Source organism: Oncorhynchus kisutch, linkage group LG20 (assembly GCF_002021735.2).
Source record: "Oncorhynchus kisutch isolate 150728-3 linkage group LG20, Okis_V2, whole genome shotgun sequence".
NCBI lineage: Eukaryota > Metazoa > Chordata > Actinopteri > Salmoniformes > Salmonidae > Oncorhynchus > Oncorhynchus kisutch.
In genome coordinates this window covers 36,017,188-36,037,809 of record NC_034193.2, presented here as the reverse complement: position 1 = coordinate 36,037,809, position 20,622 = coordinate 36,017,188, and the positions used below count along the sequence as shown (strand labels likewise).

General features: G+C 45.5%; 1 protein-coding gene across 1 annotated transcript; it reads left to right on the top strand.

Moving 5' to 3' along the window:
• The first annotated feature begins 7,125 nt into the window (after positions 1 to 7,125).
• LOC116355413 (zinc finger CCHC domain-containing protein 3-like) lies at positions 7,126 to 18,989 on the top strand. The gene is made up of 3 exons (XM_031799108.1): positions 7,126 to 7,850; positions 15,011 to 16,434; positions 18,984 to 18,989. The coding sequence occupies exons 2-3, from the start codon at positions 15,718 to 15,720 to the stop codon at positions 18,987 to 18,989; spliced, it is 723 nt and encodes a 240-aa protein (XP_031654968.1). The 5' UTR covers positions 7,126 to 7,850; positions 15,011 to 15,717.
• Positions 18,990 to 20,622: the final 1,633 nt, after the last annotated feature.

The following is a 20,622-nucleotide window of genomic DNA, read 5'->3' as shown; positions in this document are numbered from 1 at the left end:
ACCAAAGTGCCACGGCAGCTGTTCCTCCCGAGGACCCGTGTTAGACCACACCATTACGCTTCTCGCCTGATACGAGAAGAACACCCGCAGGAGGTAACCGGACGGGTGTATCACTGGCTGAGCAAGCTCCGCTAACAAGAAAGAAACATAAATTTAGTCCAGCTTGAGGGGGAAATGTGGTACCCCCCTACCTCCCTCCCTGATGGGACAGATCATGCGTGCCCTGGCGACCCACTCGCACCTGCCACTCCACATAAACTGAAACACAAGCCTCACTAGAGGCCTCCTCAGACAAGCCGGCAATGGGTAGATATATGCCAAATACAAAAGAGACGGCAACACATCCACCTTTAGGACCAGGACTTTGCCCATAAAAGACAAATACCTAGACTTCCACATTGCTAGCTTCCTCTGTACCACTGCGATACGCATGTTCCAGTTTAGCGTCGCTGAGCCGGAGGTCTCAAAATGAACCCCGAGAATCCTCAGGGCCCCTTCACAGAGAGATAACCCCCCAGGCACATCCGTTCTACCGCGCCATCTTCCGAAAAACTTGACGGAAGACTTTGCATGGTTCAGAACTGCTCCCGACGCTCGGGTGAAATCCCCAAAGATGGCAAGGGACCTTGTCAGGCACGAGTCCTTGCACAACAGCAAGGAAGTGTCGTCGGCGTCCCGAGTCATCTTAACACGCAGCCCACCGCTTCCAGGGATCAACAAGCCTTCCACCCCTGTGTCTGCCCTAATGGCAGCCCCCAGAGGCTCCATGTACAGAACGAAGAGGAGAGCCGAGAGTGGGCATCCCTGCCTGACCCCAGACGAGAGGTCAAAAACGTCACCTAAGTGACTATTTACACTAACTCGACACCCCGCTCCGACATATAAAGTACGGATCCATCCTATAAACTTCTCCCCAAATACTAATCTACCTAACACCCTGAATAGAAAAGATCTATTCACGCGATCAAAAGCTTTCGCCTGATCTAGCGCTGCTACCATTAAAGGCAGCCCTCTATCTTCAACCCAAGCGATGGAATCCCTGATCAACTGTAGGTTCCATCTTATAGAGCGGCCCTCTACCCCGCACGTCTGATCCTCGTGGACGACGTAGGGAAGGGCTGTGCGCAACCGGTCTGCTAAAACCTTTGCAAGAATCTTGTAATCTACGCACAGCATGGTCAATGGCCGCCAGTTGCCAAGGTCAGTTGCTTCCCCCTTCTTATAAAGAAGTGACAGCACACCAACAGCCATTGATCCCCCCCGGGACCCCCGTCTCAAGGATGGCCTTCAAGACTTCGAGAACCACTGGTACAAGTATACCCCAAAACTTGAGGTAAAACTCAGCCGGCAGCCCATCCATCCCAGGCACCTTCCCTTTTCCCATCCTCCTAAGAGCGCTCTCAACCTCTTCTAGTGAGATCTGGGCCTCCATCACGTCTCTAATGTCCTCTGGCAACCGCCGGGACAAGTGTTCTAAAAACACGTTTCCCTGCTCTACATCTATTTCCCTTTCCTTAAATAAACCTTGGAAATGATCAGTTGTCACCCTGACCATTTCCTCTGGTTTACTTACTATACTACCATTTTCTTCCCTAACTCCATGCATTACCTTCCTACTCTGCCTGGCCCTAACCAACTTAAAGAACATAGCGGAACAAGTCTCATTATGTTCTAGAAAGCCACTATGCGCACGCTCCAGGAAAGCTCGAGCCTTCTGCTCCTGCAGCTCCCTGAGCTGCGCCTTTAGGGCTGCGAATCTCTCCCAGTCAATCGACCCGCCGAGGTTGCCTGCCTCGTACTCGAGTTCAATTAACCTTTGGATACGATCCACCTCCCTCCTTTCCTCCCTTTTTTTCCTTCTACAATATCCTATTATAAAAGCCCTAATCCTGACCTTAACTAAATCCCACCACTCTAACACCCCCTCGCACATGGACCGGAGGCCGTCAAGCCTCCAAAAGAAACAAAAGAATGCGGCAACGAAAGCCTGCTCCTCCAGTATATCCCGATCTAACTTCCAGTACACCCTACCGAAGAGGCAGACTGGCGACCCCACCTGCAGGAACACCCCGTCGTGATCCGTGAAGAAAACAGGCAACAGCCGCCCAGACAACTGACCCAGACAACTACAAAAATGTAGTCGAGCCTCCGCGCAACCCCCCTGGAGTTGCGCCATGTAGGACCGACCATTGCCGGAGTAGTGTGCAGGCCACCATCAACCAGACCATGGCAAGCCATTAGCCCAGAGATGGCACCTGCACTGCTATCACCGCCTACCCCTAAATCTATATTAAAGTCTCCTCCTATCACCAAGTGCCTGTTTGTAACACACAGGGGCGCCAGACAGTCCACCATCTCCCTCCTGTCTGCCGCCACCTGTGGCCCATACACCCCAATTAACCTATATCTAGCTTCTCTAAACTTAACATCTATCCCCAAAACTCTACCCTGCATTATTACAAAAGTGTTCTCTATTTTAACCTCTCTATGCCCACACAAAATCCCTACTCCTGTTGAGTGCACCCCTCCTATGCCCCAAAAAGATTCCCCCTTATCCCACTCCCTCTTAAATCTACACACATCCCCACCATCCCTCAGGTGAACCTCCTGTAAAAAACAGAAATCAAACCCCACACCCTCTAAATAACAAAAAACCGCCCTCCTTTTAACATGATTCCTTAACCCCCTAACATTTAGACTAAAAAAAGAAACAGAACTATTCATTAAATTATTAACAACAAATAAAAAATATACAAAAAAAAAAAAAAACAGGAGACTCACCCGATGCTCCCCTGGTCCATCTCCACCGGCGGGGATGTCCTCTCCTCTCCTGACGCCCCCCCGTCCTCCATCCCAACCCATGACCCAGGCAGTGTGTTGGGTCCTCCCTCCCTCCCCACCCACCATCCCCCCCTCCCTGTTTGCCTCGGGGCTGCATGTAGGGGACCCCATCTCCTCAAACAGGAGTTGGGATCCCTCTAGCAAACAGCCCACCGACCCCTCACTGGAGTCATCCACTAAAATGCAAGGGGCTGAGGCAAACCGGGAGGTCAAATTACCCTCCCCTTCCCCCCCCGCCACTCTCTTAGCCCCCCCTCCCCCTCCACACCCCCCTCCCTCTCACTTCCTGCCAAGCTCCCCCTCTTCATCCCTTTCTTCTTTGGTGAAGGAGGTAGCGGGGAGACACAACGTCCCATCCCCGCTAACTCCTCCACCAAATCCCTCATTTCGACCTCGAGGAAGCCTGGCAGGCTGTCCCCCCACTCCTTCCCCCCATCTCCCCCCCCTCCCCCCCCCCCTCCCCTCCCACCTCCACTCCTCCCTCCTTCTCCGTCACTGTCCCTGTCACTGTCCCCGTTCCCTCTTCCACTCCTTCTCGCACCACTGTCCCCTTCACTGCTCCTTTACGTTCTTCTGCCTTCTTTACCTTCTCCTCTTCTTTTCCACTCTTTCCTTCTTCCGCCTCTTTCTTCTCATTTCTTCCTTCTTTCCATCCTCTTCTCTTGCCTTCTTTTCCCCTGTGCCATCCGTACAATCCGCACGCGTCCTTTCTTTCCTCCCCCCATCCCCCGCTCCCCCCCAGCTGCAGACGCGTATGACCTGTGACGATCCGGGCAATCACGCTACAGGTGTTCTCTGGAGCCACACCCGTGGCAAGCCTTGGGCTCGTCACACTCCCTGGCCTCGTGCTCTACCGACCCACAAAATCAAAATTTCTTGTTACTGCACGAGGCCAGGGTATGGCCGTAGGCCATACAACGCCTGCAGAACGGGGGCTGACGTGCATAGTATAGGGTTCCCCTGTCAGCCCCCAGGGAGAACATTGCCGGAGGATGGAGGTAGCCATCCACACTCTTCGGGGACTCCCTGAGTAACGCCTGGAAGCCTCTCTTCCCATTCCAGAAACCCAGGGAGTCCCTGAGGTACCTCGCTGAGGAGACATTGTCCATGTACCTCCCCAGAAAGGCCCTCACTTCTTTGTCCTTCACGTGCGGATTGTACATGGTTACGGTGACCACCCTGAAGTTGTTTCTTGCCAGGCTGGTCACCGTGTAATGACACAGGGGACCTTCTTCTTTCCCTTCCGTCACCGTCTTCATAATCTCATTGTGTTTTTCTTCCAAATATAGGGTTACATCAAACCCCTTCTCCATTGGGTTCCCCTGAAGGCATAGAACATCTTTAACCTTCAATTTTAGGTGCCCCATTAGGATGTTCCTCCCGAAGGTTTCTCTCCCCCAAGGCTCCATCTCTTTTCCCCGCCAAGAAAAGCGCACCGTGTTGGCCAGTCCAATCCCCGGAACCGACGGTCCAGATGTACTTTGCGCCATCTCCTGACGGACGATGGCGCACCCGTCCCACCACCTCAAACTTATAAACAGGAAGCAAAAAAACCAAAAAGGTGGAGAAACTAAAGGTGTTGACTCTCCACATCTACCAAGACAACTGGAGCACTGGGCCAGACACTCTTAAATAGAACCTGGACCAGCTCAGCTGAAACGCCTTCCCACTAACGAGATGGACAAGCCAGCACAGGTGTAACACATACTGACTAACAAGGTGACACCAATCAGTGCGTCCTACGCGCTAACGAGCTAGACGTGCTAACGAGCTATGGTTCAACCTCAAAACATAGATGGAAAAACCAAAGCATTTAAAACCTTCCCCTTTAAGACCACAAATATATCCTATATTTTTTGTTGGGCAAGTTTGCTCACCACCAACAGAAAACAACTTCCATTTCTCATTATCAACTACAATGCTCCACCTTCTACAATATAGACATGGCTTCTACTGGCTGTCAACAATTGAAGACAGGATAAATAAAATAGTATTATTTTTTTCGAAATTTTCTTTATAGAATCCAAAAACTCACTAGCTTCAAGAACTCTAGTCCACTTTTTATTTAACTATGCAAGTCAGTTAAGAACAACTTCTTGTCGACAATGTCAAAGTGGGTTAACTGCCCTGTTCAGGGGCTGAACAACATATTTTTTTACCTTGTAAACTCGGGGATTCGACCCAGCAAACTTTCGGTTACTGCCCCAAAGCTCTAACCACTCGGCTACTGAAAGTACGTTGAAATTACGTTGTTTTAAAGTAATTTAAAAAATGACCCGAAAATACGTATTTTCAACTACAACATAACATATGCATGGTCTTCTTTTCAATGAGATTTTGCTCTGTGGAATAGCCCCAATGTCTCTTCCTCTTTCACTCTGAACGCATCTTCCTCTTCTTTCGCTGGAACATATTTCTCCTTCTTTCACTGTAACAGCCTCACCCTCTACTTCTTGTTTTACTGAGACATCCTCTTCATCCCCTCCTCTTCTTTCACGACAACATTCAGCCACAGTCCATCTTTCTCCGTCCAGCAGACCTCTTCTTTAGCAGGAGGAGAGTAGCTTAGTAACCTCATGGTCGGCGATGTTAGCTAGCTAGGCTAATGCTAATTTAACCAGCCCGCTAGCTGACTAATAACAACACAGTAAATATGAAATTAAATTGGATAACTAACTAGACGACAGAAGTGAGGCTAAAACACACGAAAGAGTTTAATTGGTTCTGCTATTTTGTCTAGCAAGCTACCGAGGTGGCGGACTAACTGTTGCTGCTGTTGAAAGAAGCATTCCGTCCACTAGATTATACGTTACACCAACAGCATTGCCTTAAAGTCACAGACCGCCATCTGTTGACTGGAGTGGGTAACGCAGTTGAGTAAATGTATATTTAATTTTCAGACAAAAGGTTAATCGGTAGGAAACATGAGTTTTTACCCACCAATGTAACAACACATTGTGGTTAAATACTTAGTAACTTAGTTGTATTGGAGATCTGTTGTACATGCAGGAAGCGTGGGTAACGCAGTTGTCTGAACCTCTGATTGCGAGATAAGACAATGACTCTAGTGTGACGTAAAATATATATTATACTGTTCTGTTTATTAGCCCGGTTTTGTTAGTCCAGTGTATGTGTTTTTTTCTTTTTCTTTGCAACTGCCTAGAAGGCCAGCATCCCGGAGTCGCCTCTTCACTGTTGACGTTGAGGCTGGTGTTTGGCGGGTACTATTTAATGAAGCTGCCAGTTGAGGACTTGTGAGGAATCTGTTTCTCAAACTAGATACTACAATGTTGTGCACCGGGGCCTCCCACTCCTCTTTCTATTCTGGTTAGAGCCAGTTTGCTCTGTTCTGTGATGGTAGTAGTATGCAGCGTTATTCGAGATCTTCAGTTTCTTGGCAATTTCTGGCAATGGAATAGCCTTCATTTCTCAGAACAAGAATAGTCTGATGAGTTTTAGATGGAGGTTATTTGTTTCTGACCATTTTAAGCCTGTAATTGAACCCAAAAATGCTGATGCTCCAGATACTCAACTAGTCTAAAGAAGGCTCGTTTTATTGCTTCTTTAATCAGGACAACCGTTTTCAGCTCTGCTAACATAATTGCAAAAGGGTTTTCTAATTTGCCTTTTAAAATGATGAACTTGGATTAGCTAACAATACGTGCCATTGGAACACAGGAGTGATGGTTGCTGATAATGGGCCTCTGTACGCCTATGTAGATATTCTATTTTTAAAAATCAGTCGTTTCAAGCTACAATAGTCATTTACAACATTAACAATGTCGACACTGTTTTCTGATCAATTTGATGTTATTTTAATGGACAAAAAAAAGTTGCTTTTCTTTCAAAAACAATGACATTTCTAAGTGACCCCAAACTTTTGAACGGTAGTATACATCTACATGATGTATTGTTACACCATGTAGGAGCAGTATAGACCTAGTCTGTTTATTAGATACATCTACATGATGTATTGTTACACCATGTAGCAGTATAGACCTACAGTAGCTAGCTGCAAATTTTGATTGAGTATGGCTTAAAGAAACTGACTTAAATATGCTGTGGTAAACATTTTTTATTTGCACTAATCAATCAACACATTCCTGTCTTTGTACGTCTCAATATAATAGTGTTATTTAATTAAATCCATGTAAAATCATCTTTGTCTGAAAATCAAATATGATCCTCAACTGCGTTTCCCCTCCAGTCAGCAGACGGCGATGTGCGTCTTTCAGGCGACGCTGCCAGCGTGACGTATAATATAGTGGACGGTTCTTCAGAAACAGCTCGTCAACCACCTCCGTAGCTTGCTAGACAACATAGCCGAAAGATTCAAGCTATTTATACTCTTTTGGTGTATATTAACTGCTGTGTTTTAGACACACGTCTGTCGTACCTACTTGTTAAGATATTTAATGTAATATTACGTTATTTTGTATTAGTCAGCTATAGTAGCTTGCTGGTTAAGTTAGCACTAGTCTAGTCTCTAATGATAGATAGTTAACATCCCTGACCATGAGCTCCCTACACTACTCTCCTGTTAAAGAAGAGGAGGTCTGCTGGATGGCGAAAGAAGCTCTGGGGCTGAACGTTGTTGTGAAAGAGGAGGAGGAGGAGGAAGAGGAGGATGTCACTGTAAAGGAAGAAGTTGGGGGTGAGACTGTTACAGTGAAAGAAGAAGAGAAAGACGTTTCAGTGAAAGAAGAGAAAGACGTTTCAGTGAAAGAAGAGAAAGACTTTTCAGTGAAAGAAGAGAAAGACGTTTCAGTGAAAGAAGAGAAAGACGTTTCAGTGAAAGAAGAGAAAGACGTTTCAGTGAAAGAAGAGAAAGACGTTTCAGTGAAAGAAGTAGGAAGAAGCGTTCAGAGTGAAAGAGGAGGAGGATGTTACAGTAAAAGAAGAGGAGGAAGAGAAAGAGGAGGATGCAGTTTTTGGAGTGAAGAAGGACGGGGAGATTACTGTCACATTGAAAGATGAAGAGGTGGAGATAGGAGATCTGATTAACCCCAGTAAGTACCGCCTTAAATTTGTTTTTAACTTTGGATATTCGGAGTTGGCCCATCAATACCTCTTCAACAGAGGGCCCTAGGATGATGACTGATATGTCTAGAATCCGACGACGTAGAGAACAAGCTACCCCTTGTTTTCTCCGTTCCGTTTCCAAAAAGTGACTTAACATATATATTTGAGAAGGGTCTATCTGCTGACCGCAGACTGGGGGGCACGGTATGTTGTGATTTTCATGTAGTGATGATTTACTACACACCTTGCCCCCCAATAGTGCCATGCGAGAGTTGGGTTGGCTACACCAAAGATTATGGATGTACTGACAAGATGTCTCTCCGTCCTAACGAGGGGAGTCGTTGTCCACAAAGCGGCACTGCGGGTTGTCTAGCTCTCACCTATCCTTTCTTTGGATTGGTGGATTCGTCTTATTATTGTAATATATTGTTTATATTCTATGAGGGTTGTTGTCGTCAACCACCTGTATTCAATGGAGAAAGATGCTAAGCTACTAGCATGAATATGCATCGCGATCTGGAGACAACTCCTATAGTGTTTTTATCAAAGTTGTCAGTATATCACGTGTCCACATAACAACTTAAGAATTACGAAACTTCTGTTGGATCAAGTAAACCTCACGTAGCAAATAAGCCATTCATTTTGTTGTTGACCAAATTTGACACTTTCCACATTGGATTGATAATTGTTTCCACTTGAATACAACCTACTGTAGCCTACTGGCATGACCTAGAGAGATACAACCTACTGTAGCCTACTGGCTTGACCTAGAGAGCTAAAGTTGTAAAATTCCTGGATTTTAAATTCATATTTTCCATTATAATGATAATTTGTATCTTCCTATCCACATGTGGGATCCCTCTCCTTTGTTGTCCACTCTACACCAATAACAGACAACTACTGTGGGACTCCCAATCACGGCCGGATGTGATACAGCCTGGAATCGAACCAGGGACTATAGTGACACCTCTTGCACTGAGATGCAGTGGCTTAGACCGCTGCGCCCGTGTGTGTGTTAACTATCAGAATGCTGTACTATAATGCTTAAAAGGCCTCTAAAATGTTAAATATCAGTTATCGGTATAATTCTTTGGGGCAAGGAAATTATTGGATATCGGTATTGGCCAAAAATGTCATATCGGTGCATCCCTTTATTCTAAAATGTATCACAATACCCCACAATGACGTCACAATACCCCATAATGACATCACAATACCCCATAATGCCAAAGCAAAAACAGGTTTAGGTTTTTTGCAAATGTATTGAAACTATTCCCCAGGATAACTAGTCTCAGAGTAATGTTAGATCCCAGGATAACTAGTCTCAGAGTAATGTTAGATCCCAGGATAACTAGTCTCAGAGTAATGTAAGATGCTTGGAAAAAGAAGCTGAAAAGAATAACAGAACGGCACCATTAGAACTAAAATGTGTCTCCTGGATTTCAGACCAGTAACCCTCCAAACTAAATAAATAAATAAAATGTGTCTCCTGGATGTCAGACCCCCAACCCTTGTTAGAGTTGCGTAAATTCGAATCTGGTATCAGGATAAATATGACAATGAGTCACCGATTGTATACTATGTATTTTTTATTAACTAAGCGGGCTCACTGTAATACCACGCAGGGAAGAACAGGGAACTGACAGGATGTACGTAAACAGTTGTTCTTATACTGTGATAGGCCAACAGACGGGTTGGAACAATGTCTATCACAGTAGAGGCTGAGCGTGGTTTAGACTTGCTCAGCCTATCGCAGGTGCTCAGGCGGGTCCCCGCATCTTGGCGCTTCTTGGAGTCCTCCCTCCATCGATGTATAGATTCTTACTGTTCTGGTATCGCAGCCTAGTTATAACAGTTGCTCAGTTCCTGGTATTGTGTTGTTCAGTATTTTTCCATCTCAGTTAAACCTCGTGATGACCACCCCTCCCTATACCTAATTAACCACAACTTTGTAAGATACATTAAGTCACACCATGTGCTCAATATTGTTACATACAAACACAAGGACAAAGCATCTGCTGGGCTGTTATCTACAGTTTTGCAACATGCAGGTCACACCATGTTACTCAGTTCTTGTCACACACACCAACAGGCAAGTAGATGTAGCAAGCAGTTGTTTAATCTCATGATGATGCTCAAGTGCACAAATGCAGATACTTCACACAGCCAACATCAGATAATATTTAATCATATATACACTGCTCAAAAAATAAAGGGGGCACTAAAATAACACATCCTAGATCTGAATGAATTAAATATTATTATTAAATACTTTTTTCTTTACATATTTGAATGTGCTGACAACAAAATCACACAAAAATGATCAATGGAAATCAAATTTATCAACCCATGGAGGTCTGGATTTGGAGTCACACTCAATATTAAAGTGGAAAACCACACTACAGGCTGATCCAACTTTGATGTACTATCCTTAAAACCAGTAAAAATGAGGCTCAGTAGTGTGTGTGGCCTCCACATGCCTGTATGACCTCCCTACAACGCCTGGGCATGCTCCTGATGAGGTGGCGGATGGTCTCTTGAGGGATCTCCTCCCAGACCTGGACTAAAACATCTACCAACTCATGGACAGTCTGTGGTGGCGTTGGTGGATGGAGCGAGACATGATGTCCCAGATGTGCTCAATTGGATTCAGGTCTGGGGAACGGGCGGGCTAGTCCATAGCATGAATGCCTTCCTCTTGCAGGAACTGCTGACACACTCCAGCCACATTAGGTCTAGCATTGTCTGGCATTAGGAGGAACCCAGGGCCAACCGCACCAGCATATGGTCTCCCAAGGGGTCTGAGGATCTCATCTCGGTACCTAATGGCAGTCAGGCTACCTCTGGCGAGCACATGGAGGGCTGTGCGCCCCCCCCCCCAAAGAAATGCCACCCCACACCATGACTGACCCACCGCCAAACTGGTCATGCTGGAGGATGTTGCAGGTAGCAGAACGTTCTTCACGGCATCTCCAGACTCTGTCACGTCTGTCACGTGCTCAGTGTGAACCTGCTTTTATCTGTGAAGAGCACAGGGTGCCAGATCTTGGTGTTCTCTGGCAAATGCCAAACATCCTGCATGGTGTTGGGCTGTAAGTACAACCCCCACCTGTGGACATCGGGCCCTCATACCACCCCAGTCTGTTTCTGACCGTTTGAGCAGACACATGCACATTTGTGGCCTGCTGGAGGTCATTTTGCAGGGCTCTGGCAGTGCCTCTCCTTGCACAAAGGTGGAGGTAGCGGTCCTGCTGCTGGGTTGTTGCCTTCCTACTGCCTCCTCCATGTCTCCTGATGTACTGGCCTGTCTCCTGGTAGCGCCTCCATGCTCTGGACACTACGCTGACAGACACAGCAAACCTTCTTGCCACAGCTCGCATTGATGTGCCATCCTGGATGAGCTGCACTACCTGAGCCACTTGTGTGGGTTGTAGACTCCACTCCGTCTCATGCTACAACTAGAGTGAAAGCACCGCCAGCATTCAAAAGTGACCAAAACATCAGCCAGGAAGCATAGGAACTGAGAAGTGGTCTGTGGTCCCCACCTGCAGAATCACTCCTTTATTGGGGGTGTCTTGCTAATTGCCTATAATTTCCACCTGTTGTCTATTCCATTTGCACAACAGCATGTGAAATGTATTGTCAATCAGTGTTGCTTCCTAAGTGGACAGTTTGATTTCACAGAAGTGTGATTGACTTGGAGTTACATTGTGTTGTTTAAGTGTTCCCTTTATTTTTTGAGCAGTGTGTATATGGTAATGGCTATAATGTAAAACACAGAATCCCACACCCTCCAAACTGTAAATAAATAATAACATGTGTAGCCTTGGTATGTTTACTGTGTACTGGGTTGAGACAAAAGAATTCTGTAAACAAATAATTCTAAATATATTTCAAATTCTAAATATACTCATTTTGTCAATGAGACAGTATATAAACAAAGGAATGACCCCCTTTGGTGACTGAATGCTTACAAGGCAAACTAGATGATCAAAACATTAGATCACAACAAATATGCCTGAGTGGTTTCACCTCCTCCCAGACTATACTGGATACTACAGTTATACAGGATACTACAGTTACACAGGATACTACAGTTATAACTATACATAGTTATACAGTATACTACAGTTATAACTATACATAGTTATACTGGATACTACAGCTATACAGGATACTACAGTTATACAGGATAGTACAGTTATACAGGATACTACAGTTGTACAGGGTACTACAGTACTAACTATACATAGTTATTCCAAAGGTGGGCTACTTACTATCCACTGTTTGCAAGCCACCGTTGCTGATCTATTTCATTTATTTATTTCTCCTTTATTTAACCAGGTAGGCAAGTTGAGAACACGTTCTCATATTCAACTGCGACCTGGCCAAGATAAAGCAAAGCAGTTCAACACATACAACAACAAAGAGTTACACATGGAGTGTAACAAACATACAGTCAATAATACAGTAGAAAAATAAGTCTATATACAATGTGAGCAAAGGAGGTGAGATAAGGGAGGTGAAGGCAAAAAAAGGCCATGGTGGCGTATTAAATACAATATAGCAAGTAAAACACAGGAATGGTAGATTTGCAGTGGAAGAATGTGCAAAGTAGAAATAGAAATAATGGGGTGCAAAGGAGCAAAATAAATAATTACAGTAGGGGAAGAGGTAGTTGTTTGGGCTAAATTATAGATGGGCTATGTACAGGTGCAGTAATCTGTGAGGTGCTCTGACAGCTGGTGCTTAAAGCTAGTGAGGGAGATAAGTGTTTCCAGTTTCAGAGATTTTTGTAGTTCGTTCCAGTCATTGGCAGCAGAGAACTGGAAGGAGAGGCAGACAAATGGGGAATTGGTTTTGGGGATGACCAGAGAGATATACCTGCTGGAGCGCGTGCTACTTGTGGGTGTGTCAAATCGGAGGGCCTGTTGTCCGGACCTCAGGTAGTCTCTATGGGGGTGCCATAGGGTTCAATCCTCGGGCCGACTCTCTTCTCTGTATACATCCATGATGTTGCTCTTGCTGCTGGTGATTCTCTGATACACCTCAGCGCAGACTACACCATTCTGTATTCTTCTGGCCCTTCTTTGGACACTGTGTTAATTAACCTCCAGACGAGCTTCCGTGGCCTCGAACTGCTCTTAAACGCAAGTAAAACTAAATTCATGCTATTCAACTGATCACTGCCCGCACCTGCTCGCCCGTCCAGCATCACTACTCTGGACGGCTCTGACTTAGAATACGTGGACTACAAATACCTAGGCGGACACCAAATACCTAGGTGTCTGGTTAGACTGTAAACTCTCCTTCCAGACTCACATTAAGCATCTCCAATCCTAAATTAAATCTAGAATCGGAAACAAAGCATACTTAATTTATGCTGCCAAACATACCCTTGTAAAACTGACCATCCCACCGATCCTCGACTTCGGTGATGTCATCTATAAAATAGCCTCCAACACTCTACTCAGTAAACTGGATGCAGTCTATCACAGTGCCATCCGTTTTGTCACCATATCCCCATATACCACTGCTCTCGTCGGCTGGCCCTCGCTACATATTCGTCTCCAAACCCACTGGCTCCAGGTCATCTATAAGTCTTTGCTATGCCGCCTTAACTCAGTTCACTGGTCACCAAAGCAACACACACCCATAGCACGCGCTCCAGGAGGTATATCTCACTGGTCATCCCCAAAGCCAACACCTACTTTGGCCACCTTTCCTTCCAGTTCTCTGGACTGGAACGAATGGAACGAATAGCAAAAATCGCTGAAGTTGGAGACTTATATCTCCCTCACTAACTTTAAGCATCTGCTATCTGAGCAGCTCACCGATTGCTGCAGCTGTACACAGTCCATCTGTAAATAGCCCATCCAACTGCCTACCTCATTCCCATGTTTTTATTTACATTTTTTGCTCACACCAGTATTTCTACTTGCACATCATCATCTGCACATATATCACTCCAGTGTTAATGCTAAATTGTAATTACTTTGCTACTATGGCCTATGTATTGCCTTATTGCCTTTATTGCCTCTGTACTCCATTTGCACACACTGTATATAGATTTTTATATTGTGTTATTGACTGTACGTTTGTTTATCCCACGTGTAACTCTGTTGTTTTTGTCGCACTGCTTTGCTTTATCTTTGCCAGGTCGCATTTGTAAATGAGAACTTGTTCTCAGCTGGTTAAATAAAGGTGAGAAAAAAATGTATGAATTGTTCATGACGTTCTCCAGTGAATAAAAAAAAAAACTTTTCCTGTTGAAAAGTGATATAAATAAGGTAAAGTATAAACACATTAAAGGGAAACAAATAAATGTTTTGGGCAAAATAGTGTTTTTTTAGAGAACTGCAAAATTGAAGGAGTGAGAGATGTCATCGTAAGGCATTTAAGGATTTGGCTTGATGGGAAGTCGTTATGTCTTCCAATAGGAGACAGATCTTCATGTGAATATACATTATTCTTTTTTAAATCCTTCCTGTTCTGTCAAGTTGGTTGTTGATCATTGCTAGAAAGCCATTTTAAAGCCTTGCCATAGACTTTCAAGACGATTTAAGTCCAAACTGTAACTAGGCCACTCAGGAGCATTCAACGTCATCTTGGTAAGCTCCTCGAGTGTAGATTTGGCCTTGTGGTTTAGGTTATTGTCTTGTTAGGACAGTTTTTTGTATTCAGATGTCTGAAATGCACTCTACCTATGTAACATTTAGTCTCTCCTTAAATTACGCTGGGAAAACAGTTTTCATGCTCAAAGAAATTCTAAATAATTTCAGAGTTTTCAAAATCCAATGGTTCTAACCGAGAGTCACCTTAACTTTATTGACAACACCCAAATGGATACTGTCATTAACGTGGTTCTTCAATAGTTACACACATAATTCTTAATACTGTAGCTGTTTAGTTACAGTCACATGTTCAACTATCATCAGCTGATCCAGGAAATCATTTTCTGTGTGAAAACAAGACAAAATATGACTGTTATTGCTCATTTTAAGACAAATGTAAAATAATCATTACATTCATTACAGAAAGTCAATTGTTGTACAGCATCATGGCTACGCTGTTGGCATCACTTTTTACAGTGGATTTCCGCTGTTATGGGACTTTAACCATCTGTCTGACTTTGTTGTTCACACAGGAGAGAGACGGGACTACCGTGGTTCCTCTGGGGAGCCTTAACAACCTCATGAGGCGGAGAAGAGTCTCTCCACATCAGAACAACTCAAGAAACACCAGCAGAGACCCACAGGGAGGAGACTTCACTGCTGCTCTGACGGTGGGAAGAGATTCACCTCCTCAGCAGGCATTAAAATTCATCAGAGAATCCACACAGTAGAGAAACCTTATAGCTGTACTCAATGTGGGAAGAGTTTTACTCATTCAACCAGCCTGATATCACACCAGAGAACACACACAGGAGAGAAATCTTATATCTGTGGTATGTGGGAAGAGTTTTACTTGGCTAAACACCCTGATATTACACCAGAGAACACACTCAGGAGAGAAACCGTATAGCTGTAATGAATGTGGGAAGAGTTTTACTCACCTAAGCAGCCTGATATCACACCAGAGAACACAGACAAGAGATAAACCATACAGCTGTAATGAATGTGGGAAGAGTTTTACTCACCTAAGCAGCCTGATATCACACCAGAGAACACACACAGGAGATAAATCTTATAGCTGTACTCAATGTGGGAAGAGTTTTACCTCATCTAGCAGTCTGACTCAACACCAGAGAACACACATAGGAGAGAACCTTATACCTGTGATCAATGTGGGAAAAGTTTTAGTCAGCTAAGCGGCATGATATCACACCGGAGAGAAACCGTATAGCTGTGATCAATGTGGGAAGAGTTTTGCTATATCTGCCCAGCTGCATTTACACCAGAGAACACACACAGGAGAGCCTTTCTGGGGAGGTACATGGACAATGTCTCCTCAGCGAGGTACCTCAGGGATTCCCTGGGTTTCTGGAATGGGAAGAGAGGCTTCCAGGCGTTACTCAGGGAGTCCCCGAAGAGTGTGGATGGCTACCTCCATCCTCCGGCAATGTTCTCCCTGGGGGCTGACAGGGGAACCCTATACTATGCACGTCAGCCCCCGTTCTGCAGGCGTTGTATGGCCTACGGCCATACCCTGGCCTCGTGCAGTAACAAGAAATGTCGTTTTTGTGGGTCGGAAGAGCACGAGGCCAGGGAGTGTGACGAGCCCAAGGCTTGCCACGGGTGTGGCTCCAGAGAACACCTGTGGCGTGATTGCCCGGATCGTCACAGGTCATACGCGTCTGCAGCTGGGGGGGGAGCGGGGGATGGGGGGAGGAAAGAAAGGACGCGTGCGGATTGTACGGATGGCACAGGGGAAAAGAAGGCAAGAGAAGAGGATGGAAAGAAGGAAGAAATGAGAAGAAAGAGGCGGGAAGAAGGAAAGAGTGGAAAAGAAGAGGAGAAGGAAAAGAAGGCAGAAGAACGTAAAGGAGCGGTGAAGGGGACAGTGGTGCGAGAAGGAGTGGAAGAGGGAATGGGGACAGTGACAGGGACAGTGACGGAGGGAGGAGTGGAGGTGGGAGGGGAGGGGGGGGGAGATGGGGGGAAGGAGTGGGGGGACAGCCTGCCAGGCTTCCTCGAGGTCGAAATGAGGGATTTGGTGGAGGAGTTAGCGGGGATGGGACGTTGTGTCTCCCCGCTACCTCCTTCACCAAAGAAGAAAGGGATAAAGAGGGGGAGCTTGGCAGGAAGTGAGAGGGAGGGGGGTGTGGAGGGGGAGGGGGGGGCTAAGAGAGTGGCGGGGGGGGGGAGGGTAATTTGTCCTCCCGGTTTGCCTCAGCCCCTTGCATTTTAGTGGATGACTCCAGTGAGGGGTCGGTGGGCTGTTTGCTAGAGGGATCCCAACTCCTGTTTGAGGAGATGGGGTCCCCTACATGCAGCCCCGAGGCAAACAGGGAGGGGGGGATGGTGGGTGGGGAGGGAGGACCCAACACACTGCCTGGGTCATGGGTTGGGATGGAGGACGGGGGGGCGTCAGGAGAGGAGAGGACGTCCCCGCCGGTGGAGATGGACCAGGGGAGCATCGGGTGAGTCTCCTGTTTTTTATTTTTATTTTTTATTTGTTGTAAATAATTAAATGAATAGTTCTGTTTCTTTTTTTAGTCTAAATGTTAGGGGGTTAAGGAATAATGTTAAAAGGAGGGCGGTTTTTTGTTATTTAGAGGGTGTGGGGTTTGATTTCTGTTTTTTACAGGAGGTTCACCTGAGGGATGGTGGGGATGTGTGTAGATTTAAGAGGGAGTGGGATAAGGGGGAATCTTTTTGGGGCATAGGAGGGGTGCACTCAACAGGAGTAGGGATTTTGTGTGGGCATAGAGAGGTTAAAATAGAGAACACTTTTGTAATAATGCAGGGTAGAGTTTTGGGGATAGATGTTAAGTTTAGAGAAGCTAGATATAGGTTAATTGGGGTGTATGGGCCACAGGTGGCGGCAGACAGGAGGGAGATGGTGGACTGTCTGGAACCCCTGTGTGTTACAAACAGGCACTTGGTGATAGGAGGAGACTTTAATATAGATTTAGGGGTAGGCGGTGATAGCAGTGCAGGTGCCATCTCTGGGCTAATGGCTTGCCATGGTCTGGTTGATGGTGGCCTGCACACTACTCCGGCAATGGTCGGTCCTACATGGCGCAACTCCAGGGGGGTTGCGCGGAGGCTCGACTACATTTTTGTATCCAGGTCTTTGGGTCAGTTGTCTGGGCGGCTGTTGCCTGTTTTCTTCACGGATCACGATGGGGTGTTCCTGCAGGTGGGGTCGCCAGTCTGCCTCTTCGGTAGGGGGTACTGGAAGTTAGATCGGGATATACTGGAGGAGCAGGCTTTCGTTGACGCATTTTTTGGTTCTTTCTGAGGCTTGACGGCCTCCGGTCCATGTGCGAGGGGGTGTTAGAGTGGTGGGATTTAGTTAAGGTGAGGATTAGGGCTTTTATAATAGGATATTGTAGAAGGAAAAAAAGGGAGGAAAGGAGGGAGGTGGATCGTATCCAAAGGTTAATTGAACTCGAGTACGAGGCAGGCAACCTCGGCGGGTTGATTGACTGGGAGAGATTCGCAGCCCTAAAGGCGCAGCTCAGGGAGCTGCAGGAGCAGAAGGCTCGAGCTTTCCTGGAGCGTGCGCATAGTGGCTTTCTAGAACATAATGAGACTTGTTCCGCTATGTTCTTTAAGTCGGTTAGGGCCAGGCAGAGTAGGAAGGTAATGCATGGAGTTAGGGAAGAAAATGGTAGTATAGTAAGTAAACCAGAGGAAATGGTCAGGGTGACAACTGATCATTTCCAAGGTTTATTTAAGGAAAGGGAAATAGATGTAGAGCAGGGAAACGTGTTTTTAGAACACTTGTCCCGGCGGTTGCCAGAGGACATTAGAGACGTGATGGAGGCCCAGATCTCACTAGAAGAGGTTGAGAGCGCTCTTAGGAGGATGGGAAAAGGGAAGGTGCCGGGATGGATGGGCTGCCGGCTGAGTTTTACCTCAAGTTTTGGGGTATACTTGGACCAGTGGTTCTCGAAGTCTTGAAGGCCATCCTTGAGACGGGGGTCCCGGGGGGATCAATGGCTGTTGGTGTGCTGTCACTTCTTTATAAGAAGGGGGAAGCAACTGACCTTGGCAACTGGCGGCCATTGACCATGCTGTGCGTAGATTACAAGATTCTTGCAAAGGTTTTAGCAGACCGGTTGCGCACAGCCCTTCCCTACGTCGTCCACGAGGATCAGACGTGCGGGGTAGAGGGCCGCTCTATAAGATGGAACCTACAGTTGATCAGGGATTCCATCGCTTGGGTTGAAGATAGAGGGCTGCCTTTAATGGTAGCAGCGCTAGATCAGGCGAAAGCTTTTGATCGCGTGAATAGATCTTTTCTATTCAGGGTGTTAGGTAGATTAGGATTTGGGGAGAAGTTTATAGGATGGATCCGTACTTTATATGTCGGAGCGGAGTGTCGAGTTAGTGTAAATAGTCACTTTGAATGGTATTGATTGTAATAAATTATTTTAACCACCTTTTTGGTTTGCTTCCTGTTTTTAAGTTTGATGTGGGTTTTTCTTTTGTTTGCCTCTTCTTGGGCAGATTTAGTGGGTCTCATGATGGGTGTCTTTTATGTCCCAGTTGTTGTTACTTGTCAACTTTCATTGGACACCCCCATAGTGTCTTTCAGAACCCCTCCTAAAAAACAAGCTAATATTTTGGGTTGGATATTTTAACATTTTAATCAATGACATTTCCTTAGGATGCTCATTTGTCTTTAAGTTTTTTTTTATCCTCCTATGTTGGTGTACTAAATATTTCAGTTTATTTTCAGTTTTTTCCTGTGAAGCCATTGTGTTGCATCCATGTCTGAAATGTACTATATAAATAAAGCTTGATTTGATTTGAACATATTGTAAAACAAATTAACCCAATGACTGACCAATCAACAGACTCTTGGTCCATCTTAGTATGAAAAACAGTATCAATCCCTCTTTTCCAGTCTACTGAAGGCGTGGTGGAGTGGTAAACACCACCCCCGGCTCTACCAGGTGCTTGAGGTGGTCTCCCACAGCTCTGCTTATGTCATGTTCTGTGGTCTTGCCATTCCATTTCTTGACTGCCCCTGCAACACAGAAACACATTTAGTCATATTATATAAAGCACTCAAAAGTAATGGATATGGAGCATCTATGGCCTCAGTTACAACTGGCACCTAAATGTGACTTCTGTCATCTGATCACTCCAAGCTGCATTAGGTTCAGATCTACCAGGATGGGCCTTTGACATAGTCTGGAAGTAGCCAGGCCACTGAATATGCATAAGCAATGTCAAAAGATGAGTGGGGAAAAGTAAATTTTACACAAGTGACCTTCATAATAAATCAAATGTTATTTGTCACATACATATGTTATTGTGGGTGTAGCGAAATGCTTGTGTTCCTAGCTCCAACAGTGCAGTAATATCTAACAATTTCACAACAAATACCTGATACACACAAATCTAAGTAATGGAATAAGAATATATCAATATATGGACGAGCGATGTCAGAGCGGCATAGACTAATACAATAGTATAGGATAGAATACAGTAGAATAGGGTAGAATACAGTATATACATATGAGATGAGTAATGCCAGATATGTAACAATGATTTCAAGTCTGTGTATGTAGGCAGCAGCCTCTCTGGTTAGTGCTGGAAAAACAGCTTCTGTCTCTTGGTCCCAGCTTTGATGCACCTGTACTGACCTCGCCTTCTGGATGATAGCGGACTGAACAGGCAGTGGCACTAATGTAAATAAACATAGATAATGGAACATATTCCCTTTTGCTTACGTGATGAACTGCTAAGGGGACATAAATATTTACCATCTAAACCATCTGTGACGTCTCACCTCTCTGGCTATAGAAGTGTTCTTCCTAACCAGTCCCTCAACAGCTCTCTGACTGAGCTCCACCCTCACTGGGTCCTCAGAGGAGAGGAAGGCTGAGGAGGGATGGAAGGATGAATGGATCAATGAGTCGATAAAGTGTAGAGCTGCTATCTGACAAAATCACAATTTTAGTAGTGCATTAAAGTAAATAAGGCTTTATGACTGCTGAATACCAACTATAAATCACTTAGATCATGTATTTTCAGGTAGAGATACATCCTTGGGACGTCCCTAGCCCGTTGAAGTTGACATTTAAAATGGTTAAGGTTAGGGTTTAGGGTAAGGATGTCCCAAGCATCCCAGATAGCA